Below are 12,071 nucleotides of genomic sequence, written 5' to 3'. Positions count from 1 at the left end.
TCTCATATCATCTTGGGTTCCTGTACATGATGAGGGAAATGATGTTGGGTGGTACTTTGTGTTTCACCCTTTTGGGAAGAAAGTGATTATACAAAAGTTGGTTGAATTCTGCAAGGTAGAAACATGAAATTGTTTTATGGGAGTGAGGCATGGGTGGAAGGAGGAGTATGGATGCTTTGTGGCAAAATGCTTGAACTGTGGTAGCCATTTGTCTGTTTACTGTCAGATTCCTCTCTCATTTTTCCTGCCCTCTGCTCAGTGGATAGCACTGGACCATGGAAAACAGGAAGACAGGATAGGAGAAGGGGAAAAGTCTGTATGTTTCTCTCTTGTGTCTGTCTCCATTTTTAGCAGTGACTGGGACTCCTCTCTTTGTTGTCCCCACTCGTGCCTGGCTACTCATGCTAGGTTCTAGCGATTTCTGGACATCCTACAATTTTTCCTTCACCTTAGGAGTGCTGTTGCCTTCATTTAAAAAAGAAAAAATTATGGGTTGCTCCACTCTCTCTTTTGTACTCCTCATTTTATATGTCCAGTTAAATCCCTACTGTTTAAAATACCGAGAATAGTAGTATCTGTTTTCCTAACTGGACCGTGACTAGTGATAAAATCTGTGTGTGTGCATGTATGTGTGCATGTGTGTGGTATAAATCAGTTTGTATAAAATATTAAATAAGCCTGTGAGTGTGTGTGTGTGTGTGTGTGTGTATTCATGTGGTAGGTATGTAAATGCTTATGAAAGGATTATTGAAGGGTAGTTTTTCTTTTTTTTTTTAAGATTTTATTTATTTATTTGACAGAGAGAGACACAGTGAGAGAGGGAACACAAGCAGGGGGAGTGGGAGATGGAGAAGCAGGCTTCCCGCCAAGCAGGGAGCCCGATGCGGGGCTCGATCCCAGGACCCTGGGATCATGACCTGAGCCAAAGGCAGACGCCTAATGACTGAGTCACCCAGGCACCCCGAAGGGTAGGTTTTCAAAGGGAGAGTAAAGGGGGGCTTTCAATTTTCTCTGTATCTTATTTTCTTTTCAATTAGTTTTTACAACAAACAACTTTGTAGTTTTAAAACTACAAATTCACAAATTTTTTTGAATGACTCAGTTTCCTAAGTAATTATCTGTCCATCTGGTGGCAACTTTAACGTCTTTAATGTTTTACATAGAGAGAATATTACTATTCTTGCAGTGACTTCTTATCCACACCTCTAGACAATCCCCTTTCTTAAGCAATATGAGAAATGTGTATCCACATGGATCAATAAAAATATTTCAGGTTTCATTTTCTTGTGAGAGATTCTATTTTGTTCATTGTGATCCAAAAAATAATATTTCCTCAACACTCACACAGGATATGAAATCACTGTATTTCCATCTGATGTCAATACATTCATTCTGCAACTGCTATATCCCATCTTATACAATTCAAAATAAATATGAGGAAAAGTATGAGTATGCTGTCTTGGTGGCCTTGCCATTTTGTTAGTGATTCTTTTTTTTTAGTGGTAAAATTTATCAAGTGCTAATTTCCTAAGGAATAAGACAAAATGATGCTCTTAACTTCAGCAACCTGAAGAAAGTGCTATATAATTACATTGTCACCCTAAGATGTTCATAATCCTTTTTAGCCCAAACAAGTTTGATATTGTAAATAAAAGGAACATCTGTTTTAGTAAAATCCCAGCAATATTCCGGTGATAAGAGTTTAGTGGGTTTATGGAGAAAGAAATACTTGTTTAAGTGACTTTCATCATGCCACACTGCTTCGATGCTGTTTTTCTTGTCATTCATGATTCCTTTTAAGCACTCCCTGGCAATATTGAGAACTTGAATGGGAGTGCCACCAAATACAGCAGCATGGTAATAAAAATCTCCCATACCAAAAGGTATATATGCTTCTGATAACTCACTTCTTTCATATGGCACCACTATAGGATCTTCCTTGTACCAATAAGCATGTAACTGAGCTACTGACTCCCCCAGAGTCTCCAATCCATATTTCCTTATGAAGATTTGATCCACGTCCATGCAGAAGAGAAAGTCAACTTCATATTGGATATGATCCATAACATGTTCACTAATAGCCTTCATGCGCATCATACTGATATCCTGCCATCTCTTCTCTCGCTTAATTTCAAACACTTTGATTGAACGGAGGGGATGCAGCTGTATCCAAGGCATCCTGGAGAAGTCATCTATCAGGACATAAATTATGACTTTATGGCCAACCATAAAAAACTCATCTGCAGATAATATAAATTTCTTCAAATAGTAGTCAATATATCTGTGAACCAAATAAGAAATGACTAAGTTCATTGCCTTACATTTTGGTGGAACACATACTACTTAAATTATCCTGACTGTAGTTTGTTCAAACATGCTAGTGAGCAAACCAAATATTAGATATACTTCTTGAGTTGTATTTAGGTGGTGTAAAAGCAAGTGAAATCATCCGCCTTTCCTCTCCATGACGGGGTTCTGTGAATTATAGGAGAGAAGAGGACTTCCCCACGAGGGGGAATGAAACTTGTTGAGATCAGGAAACAACACAGAGCCCAGTGCAAGATGAGAACCGGAGTCTTCAGGGTTATCAGAGAAGAGGGAACTTGCTTTTCAGATTGTAGGCAAGAAGGTCTTGGGGCATTGCAAGAACAGTGATTGATGTCTGGGGCTTGCTTTATGAGGGGTCAGTTATGCAGAAAAGGTTAGAGGTAGCATGGTCAGCTACCACTATCTGCAAGGTCTCTCTTATTTTGCCTTGTGGCCTTTAGTATAGTGCTAAGATTATAGGATTAGAAAACAAAACTTTCTCTTTTCTGGTCTCTGAACCCAGTGAAAATTCTCAGAATAATAAATGGCCTCAGGTAAATTCAAAAAAGGAAGGGTAATCATACATGCCTCAGCTTCAAATAATGTTTATATAATCATTAAAAATAAGTTCTGAATATTGACCTAAGTTTTAAGAAACATAGCAGATGGAGTCAGAAGAAAACTTTCTAGTTTGGAATATCTAAAATTATGGCAATTTAAATAATTAAAGCAAGATAAATTATGAAAAATATCACTTAAAATATTCTACTGAATTGGAAACTAGCAACTGAAATCCAAAGAAATACAATTTATCTACATTTTTTATGGTTCGTGCTTTTGTATTACATTTCAGAAATCATTGCCTCCTCAAAGTAGTGAAAATATGCTCCTATGTTTTCTTCTAGTTGCTTTATTGTTTTAACTTTCACATTAAGTTGGTTATCCATTTGAATTAATTTTTGTGTATGGCATAATATAGGGCTGTTTTTGTTCTCAGGCTTTGATAGTAATCCTGTTGGCTGGGAATGCCTGGGACTCACCTGAGCCCTGCTACTTGTGGTGAGACCCCCACAGACATTTCCCCTACCAGAGCCAGTGTTGGCTCGACCAGCCCTGGTGGTTCTTATTACACTTGCAAGATGCATCTCAGCAACAACCATCAGAGAACTTTGAAAAAACAAGGTTTATTTCTCACAACTCCTGGAGGGTACAAGATAAGTGCAGGGTCACAGAGTGAGGTCCTATGTAGGGAGAGAGAAGGGGGGACTTTGAAGGTTCTGCCCTTATCGGGGTGGGGGGCCTAGGGTTTCACAATTTAAAACCCAAGAGCAAGAATGAAAGCACAGGAAGGAAAACGCAGGGTCACTCAAGTGGTCGGTAATGTAGGTTACCCAGGCCTTTCTTTAAAAGGGAAATTTCACGGGCGCCTGTGTGGCTCAGTCATTAAGCATCTGCCTTGGGCTCAGGTTATGATCCCAGGGTCCTGGGATCGAGCCCCATATCGGACTCCCTGCTCAGCAGGAAGCCTGCTTCTCCCTCTCCCCCCCCTCCTGCTTGTGTTCCCTATCTCACTGTGTCTCTTTCTGTCAAAATAAATAAATTAAATCTTTAAATAAATAAATAAATAAATAAATAAATAAATAAATAAATAAATTTAAAAAAGGGGAATTTCATGGGAGGGATGGCCTGGCTCTCTACCTAGTTGTTTAGCTAGTGACCACGTCAAGACTGGCAATAGGTTTATTTGAGTTGGATGTCTTTGACATGGAAAAAAAGTTATTGTCAGGCGCTCTCACTATAATGGAGAACTTTTTTCCTAAATTTTAAAACACTTTCTATTTTGGAATGGTATTAGATTTACAGAACAAGTGCAAACATATTAATAGAGAGTTCCCGTATATGCTCTACCCACCTTCCCCTAATGTTAATATCTTAACCGTGGTACATTTGTCAAAACTAAGAAATTATCAGTGGTTAAAGACTATAACTGGTTAAAGACTATAACTAAACCACAGATTTTATTTTGATTTCACCAGTTTTTCCCCTCATGGCCTTTTTAGTTTCCAAGCTCCAATCCAGAATACATACTGCATTTTGTCATGATGTCTCCTTAGGCTCCTCCAGTCTGTTCTCGGTTTCTCTCTAGTTTGGGTTTTTCTGATGTTTTCTTAGGTAAAGTTAATTTTAATACAGTCACATTTATCAACCTTTTCCTTTATGATCAGTATTTTCTGTATCTTGATTAAGAACTCCTTTCTTGTCTTGATTTCACGAAGATACACTATGGTTTTCCCTTTAACTTTTGGTCTTCAAACTACCTGGGAATTATGTTTGTATATGCTTGCCATACATAATATGCCACAGAGGTACAATTGCGGTGTTCTCATGTGGACGTCGACTCTTCCCGGCATCATTTATGGAAGTCTTTTACTACAGATCCACAATGTCATAGCCATAGCCATAGTCTTTCACATTTGCGTGGGCATTTGTTTTATTATATTGGCTTATTTGTTCATCCCTGTAGCAAATATTCATGTCTAAATGCTCTATATAGATACTTTCAATCTATCCTTCTGTTTTCAGTCCCACCTACACGCCTAATTTCAGAGGCACTCGATGCCATTAATTACTGAGATTTTCAGGGGTTCTTTAACACACACAAGGGAGTTTTTATGATAAAGTTAATGAGGCTTTGGTTTCAGTGCCCCTTCACTTGCACAGGACTCTTCTAAGACTCAGTGTGTTCTACTGAAGGAGGGTGCTGGAGGAGCAGTGGCCCGACTGGGCCGCGGATCACAGTTTATGGCCACCCCGAGCTGAGAGCCCGTGCCTCGGCTCCGTCTCTGCAGCCGGCTTCCCCGCTCCGATACCTGGGAGCTCTGCCGCACTCAGGCACCCCCGGTCTTTCTGTGACCCCGAGGGTCCTGAGACCACACTGTCCCGCGAGGGTTCCACCCCCCGTTAGCCACTGGAACGACGTCCCTCAGCGGAGCCGACTTCTAAAAGTTCCGATTTTGTGCGCCGCGGCTCTAGCACTTGCCAGAAGCGGCCAACGGAGGCCCCCTCCCCCACCGTCTATCTTCCTGAATATCACCTCGGATTCCCTTCTCCGCACGTCCTACCTTCCAGAAAGTGGTCGCTTTTCTGTTCAGAGAGTTGTTGCTACTCTCTTCTTCGATCTCCTGTTGAGTTCGTAGGTGTTCAGAATGGTTTGATCCCTATTCAGCTGAATTCCTGAGACCAGAGGAAATCCAGGTCTCCTACTCCTCTGCCATCTTGCTCCTACATCATTAGTTTTTGATGTAGTGTTCAACGATTCATTAGTTGCATATAACATCCAGTGCTCATCACAACACACGCCCTCCTTAATACCCATCACTCGGTTATCCCATCCCCCCACCCCCCTCCCTTCTGTAACCCTCAGTTTGTTTCCCGGAGTCCAGAGTCTTTCCTGGTTTGTCTCCCTCTCTGATTTTTCCCAATTCAATTTTCCCTCCCTTCCCCTATGATCCTCTGCACTATTGCTTATATTCCACATATGAGTGAAACCATATGATAATTGTCTTTCTCTGCTTGAATTATTTCCCTTAGCATAATACCCTCCAATTCCACCCATGTGGATGCAAATGGTAGGTATTCATCCTTTCTGATGGCTGAGTAATATTCCATTGTATGTATATATACCACATCTTCTTTATCCATTCGTCTGTTGAAGGGCATCTCGGCTCCTTCCACAGTTTGGCTATTGTGGACATTGCTGCTATGAACATTGGGGTGCACGTGCCCCTTCTTTTCACTACATCTGTATCTTTGGGGTAAATACCTAGTAGTGCAATTGTTGGGTTATATGGTAGCTCTATTTTTAACTTCCTGAAGAACCTCTATACTGTTTTCCAAAGTGGCTGCTCCAGCTTGCATTCCCACCAACAGTGTAAGAGGGTTCCCTTTTCTCCACATCCTTGCCAACATTTGTTTTTTCCTGTCTTGTTAATTTTTTACCATTCTAACTGGTGTAAGGTGGTATCTCATTGTGGTTTTGATTTGTATTTCCCTGATGACTAGTGATATTGAACATTTTTTCATGTGTCTGTTAGCCATTTGTATGTCTTCTTTGGAGAAGTATCTGTTATGTCTTCTGCCCATTTCTTGACCAGATTATTTGCTTTTTGGGTGTTGAGTTTGAGAAGTTCTTTATAAAAATTTATAATTTTAATGGTTAATATGTACATTGTTCAACTTAATACTTTCTTGTACTTTTTGGGGTATGATTTTTTTTAATTTTTTTATTGTTATGTTAATCACCATACATTACATCATTAGCTTTTGATGTAGTATTCCATGATTCATTGTTTGTGCATAACACCCAGTGCTCCACGCAGAATGTGCCCTCTTTAATACCCATCACCAGGCTAACCCATCCCCCCACACCCCTCCCCTCTAGAACCCTCAGTTTGTTTTTCAGAGTCCATCGTCTCTCATGGTTCGTCTCCCCCTCTGACTTACTCCCCTTCATTCTTCCCCTCCTGCTATCTTCTTCTTCTTTTTTTTTCTTAACATATATTGCATTATTTGTTTCAGAGGTACAGATCTGTGATTCAACAGTCTTGCACAATTCACAGCGCTCACCATAGCACATACCCTCCCCAATGTCTATCACGCAGCCACCCCCTCCCTCCCACCCCCACCACTCCAGCAACCCTCAGTTTGTTTCCTGAGATTAAGAATTCCTCATATCAGTGAGGTCATATGATACATGTCTTTCTCTGATTGACTTATTTCACTCAGCATAACACCCTCCAGTTCCATCCACGTCGTTGCAAATGGCAAGATCTCATTCCTTTTGATGGCTGCATAATATTCCATTGTGTATATATACCACCTCTTCTTTATCCATTCATCTGCTGATGGACATCTTGACTCTTTCCACAGTTTGGCTGTTGTGGACATTGCTGCTATAAACATTGGGGTGCACGTACCCCTTCGGATCCCTACATTTGTATCTTTGTGGTAAATACCCAGTAGTGCAATTGCTGGATCGTATTGTAGTTCTATTTTCAATTGTTTGAGGAACCTCCATACTGTTTTCCAGAGTGGCTGCACCAGCTTGCATTCCCACCAACAGTGGAGGAGGGTTCCCCTTTCTCCACATCCCCGCCGACATCTGTCATTTCCTGACTTGTTCATTTTAGCCATTCTGACGGGTGTGAGGTGGTATCTCATTGAGGTTTTGATTTGGATTTCCCTGATGCCGAGCGATGTTGAGCACTTTTTCATGTGTCTGTTGGCCATTTGGATGTCTTCATTGGAAAAATGTCTGTTCATGTCTTCTGCCCATTTCTTGATTGGATTATTTGTTCTTTGGGTGTTGAGTTTGATAAGTTCTTTATAGATTTTGGATACTAGCCCTTTATCTGATATGTCATTTGCAAATATTTTCTCTCATTCTGTCGGTTGTCTTTTGGTTTTGTGGACTGTTTCTTTTGCTGTGCAAAAGCTTTTTATCTGATGAAATTCCAATAGTTCATTTTTGCCCTTGCTTCCCTTGCCTTTGGCGATGTTTCTAGGAAGAAGTTGCTGCGGCTGAGGTCGAAGAGGTTGCTGCCTGTGTTCTCCTTTAGGATTTTGATGGACTCCTGTCTCACGTTTAGGTCTTTCAACCATTTGGAGTCTATTTTTGTGTGTGGTGTAAGGAAATGGTCCAGTTTCATTCTTCTGCATGTGGCTGTCCAATTTTCCCAACACCATTTGTTGAAGAGACTGTCTTTTTGCCACTGGACATTCTTTCCTGTTTTGTCAAAGATGAGTTGACCATAGAGTTGAGGGTCCATTTCTGGGCTATCTATTCTGTTCCATTGATCTATGTGTCTGTTTTTGTGCCAGTACCATACTGTCTTGATGATGACAGGTTTGTAATAGAGCTGGAAGTCTGGAATTGTGATGCCACCGGCTTTGCTTTTCTTTTTCAACATTCCTCTGGCTATTCGGGGTCTCTTCTGGTTCCATACAAATTTTAGGATTATTTGTTCTATTTCTTTGAAAAAAGTGGATGGTATTTTGATGGGGATTGCATTGAATGTGTAGATTGCTCTAGGTAGCATTCACATCTTCACAATGTTTGTTCTTCCAATCCATGAGCATGGAACGTTTTTCCATTTCTTTGTGTCTTCTTCAATTTCTTTCATGAGTATTTTATAGTTTTCTGAGTACAGATCCTTTGCCTTCTTGGTTAAATTTATTCCTAGGTATCTTATGGTTTTGGGTGCAATTGTAAATGGGATCGACTCCTTAATTTGTCTCTCTTCTGTCTTGTTGCTGGTGTATAGGAATGCCACTGATTTCTGTGCATTGATTTTATATCCTGCTACTTTACTGAATTCCTATATGAGTTCTAGCAGTTTTGGGGTGGAGTCTTTTGGGTTTTCCACATACAGTATCATATCACCTGCAAAGAGTGAGAGTTTGACTTCCTCTTTGCTGATTTGGATGCCTTTCATTTCTTTTTGTTGTCTGATTGCTGTGGCTAGGACTTCTAACACTATGTTGAACAGCAGTGGTGATAGTGGACATCCCTGCCACGTTCCTGATCTTAGGGGAAAAGCTCTCAGCTTTTCCCCATTGAGAATGATATTCACTGTAGGTTTTTCATAGATGGCTTTTATGATATTGAGGTATGTATCCTCTATCCCTATACTCTGAAGAGTTTTGATCAAGAAAGGATGCTGTACTTTGTCAAATGCTTTTTCTGCATCTACTGAGAGGATCATATGATTCTTGTTCTTTCTTTTGTTAATGTATTGTATCACGTTGATTGATTTGCGGATGTTGAACCAACCTTGCAGCCCAGGGATAAATCCCACTTGGTCGTGGTGAATAATCCTTTTAATGTACTGTTGGATCCTATTGGCTAGTATTTTGGTGAGAATTTTTGCATCCATGTTCATCAAGGATATTGGTGTGTAATTCTCCTTTTTGATGGGGTCTTTGTCTGGTTTTGGGATCAAAGTAATGCGGGCCTCATAAAATGAGTTTGGAAGTTTTCCTTCCATTTCTATTTTTTGGAACAGTTTCAGGAGAATAGGTATTAATTCTTCTTTAAATGTTTGGTAGAATTCCCCTGGGAAGCCATCTGGCCCTGGGCTTTTGTTTCTTGGGAGATTTTTGATGACTGCTTCAATTTCCTTAGTGGTTATAGGTCTGTTCAGGTTTTCTATTTCTTCCTGGTTCAGTTTTGGTAGTTGATACATCTCTAGGAATGCACCCATTTCTTCCAGGTTATCTAATTTGCTGGCATAGAGTTGCTCATAATATGTTCTTATAATTGTTTGTATTTCTTTGGTGTTGGTTGTGATCTCTCCTCTTTCATTCATGATTTTGTTGATTTGGGTCATTTCTCTTTTCTTTTTGATGAGTCTGGCCAGGGGTTTATCAATCTTGTTAATTCTTTCAAAGAACGAGCTCCTAGTTTCGTTGATCTGTTCTACTGTTCTTTTGGTTTCTATTTCATTGATTTCTGCTCTGATCTTTATAATTTCTCTTCTCCTGCTGGATTTAGGCTTTATTTGCTGTTTTTTCTCCAGCTCCTTTAGGTGTAGGGTTAGGTTGTGTATTTGAGACCTTTCTTGTTTCTTCAGAAAGGCTTGTATTGCTATATACTTTCCTCTTAGGACTGCCTTTGCTGTATCCCAAAGATTTTGAACAGTTGTGTTTTCATTTTCATTGGTTTCCATGAATTTTTTTAATTCTTCTTTAATTTCCTGGTTGACCCATTCATTCTTTAGTAGGATGCTCTTTAGCCTCCATGTATTTGAGTTCTTTCTGATTTTCCTCTTGTGATTGAGTTCTAGTTTCAAAGCATTGTGGTCTGAAAATATGCAGGGAATAATCCCAATCTTTTGGTACCGGTTGAGACCTGATTTGTGACCTAGGATGTGATCAATTCTGGAGAATGTTCCATGGGCACTAGAGAAGAATGTGTATTCCGTTGCTTTGGGATGGAATGTTCTGAATATGTCTGTGAAGCCCATTTGGTCCAGTGTTTCATTTAAGGTCTTTATTTCCTTGTTGATCTTTTGCTTAGATGATCTGTCCATTTCAGTCAGGGGGGTGTTAAAGTCCCCCACTATTATTGTATTGTTGTCAATGTGTTTCTTTGATTTTGTTATTAATTTCCTTATAAAATTGGCTGCTCCCATGTTCGGGGCATAGATATTTACAATTGTTAGATCTTGTTGGATAGACCCTTTAAGTAGGATATAGTGTCCTTCTTCATCTCTTATTACAGTCTTTGTTTTAAAATCTAATTTGTCTGATATAAGGATTGCCACCCCAGCTTTCTTTTGGTGTCCATTAGCATGGTAAATTGTTTTCCACCCCCTCACTTTCAATATGGGGGTGTCTTTGGGTTTAAAATGAGTCTCTTGCAGACAGCATATCGATGGGTCTTGTTTTTTAATTCAATCTGATAGCCTGTGTCTTTTGATTGGGGCATTTAGCCCATTTACATTCAGGGTAACTATTGAAAGGTATGAATTTAGTGCCATTGTATTGCCTGTAAGGTGACTGTTACTGTATATTGTCTGTGTTCCTTTCTGATCTATGCTGCTTTTAGGCTCTCTCTTTGCTTAGAGGACCCCTTTCAATATTTCTTGTAGGGCTGGTTTCGTGTTTGCAAATTCCTTTAGTTTTTGTTTGTCCTGGAAGCTTTTTATCTCTCCTTCTATTTTCAATGACAGCCTAGCTGGATATAGTATCCTTGGCTGCATATTTTTCTCGTTTAGTGCTCTGAAGATATCATGCCAGTCCTTTCTGGCCTGCCAGGTCTCTGTGGATAGGTCTGTTGCCAATCTAATGTTCCTACCATTGTAGGTTACATATCTCTTCTCCCGAGCTGCTTTCAGGATTTTCTCTTTGTCTCTGAGACTTGTAAGTTTTACTATTAGATGTCGGGGTGTTGATCTATTTTTATTGATTTTGAGAGGGGTTCTCTGTGCCTCCTGGATTTTGATGCCTGTTTCCTTCCCCATATTAGGGAAGTTCTCTGCTATTATTTGCTCCAATATACCTTCTGCCCCTCTCTTTCTTCTTCTTCTGGGATCCCAATTATTCTAATGTTGTTTCATCTTATCGTATCGCTTATCTCTCGAATTCTGCCCTCCTGATCCTGTAGTTGTTTCTCTCTCTCTTTCTCAGCCTCTTTATTTTCCATCATTTGGTCTTCTATATCGCTGATTCTCTCTTCTGCCTCATTTATCCTAGCAGTTAGTGCCCCCGTTTTTTATTGCACCTCATTAATAGCTTTTTTGATTTTGACTTGGTTAGATTTTAGTTCTTTTATTTCTCCAGAAAGGGTTTCTCTAATAACTTCCACGCTTTTTTCAAGCCCAGCTAGTATCTTTAAAGTCATGATTCTGAACTCTAGGTCCAACATCGTACTAATATCCGTATTGAGTAGGTCCCTGGCTGACGGTACTACCTCTTGTTCTTTTTGCTGAGGTGATTTTTTTCATCCTGTCATTTTGTCCAGAGAAGAATAGATGAATGAGAGAACAAAATGCTAACAGGTTAACAATGTCCCCAGCAAATATACTCTATACAAATCAGAAAAGACCTGAAACTGGGGGAAAAGAAAGGGAAAGAAAAAAAAAAGAAAAAGAAAAAGATAAAAACAAACAAAAACAGAACAAAACAAAAAAAAACAGAATATGATCAAATATGATCAGGCTAGTGCATAGATCAGTGCCACACACTGGATTTTGGGCGTATTT

General features: G+C 39.7%; 1 protein-coding gene across 5 annotated transcripts in view; it reads right to left on the bottom strand.

Moving 5' to 3' along the window:
• Positions 1-803: 803 nt before the first annotated feature.
• LOC112836341 (N-acetyllactosaminide alpha-1,3-galactosyltransferase-like) overlaps positions 804-12,071 on the bottom strand; it is a 30,581-nt gene continuing 19,313 nt past the window's right edge. For all 5 annotated transcript variants that reach the window (XM_073905809.1, XM_073905808.1, XM_073905810.1 and 2 more), the window contains one exon: positions 804-2,281. In XM_073905809.1, the coding sequence (XP_073761910.1) occupies positions 1,588-2,281 (694 nt within the window). In that variant the 3' untranslated portion in view covers positions 804-1,587. The remainder of the gene's footprint in view (positions 2,282-12,071) is intronic.

This window comes from Callorhinus ursinus, unplaced genomic scaffold, assembly GCF_003265705.2.
Source record: "Callorhinus ursinus isolate GAN/ISIS: 27379988/994484 unplaced genomic scaffold, GSC_fseal_2.0 scaffold24, whole genome shotgun sequence".
In the NCBI taxonomy this organism is placed as follows: Eukaryota; Metazoa; Chordata; class Mammalia; order Carnivora; family Otariidae; genus Callorhinus; species Callorhinus ursinus.
Note: the sequence above shows the minus strand (reverse complement) of the source record. Positions and strands in the feature narration are given on the sequence as shown.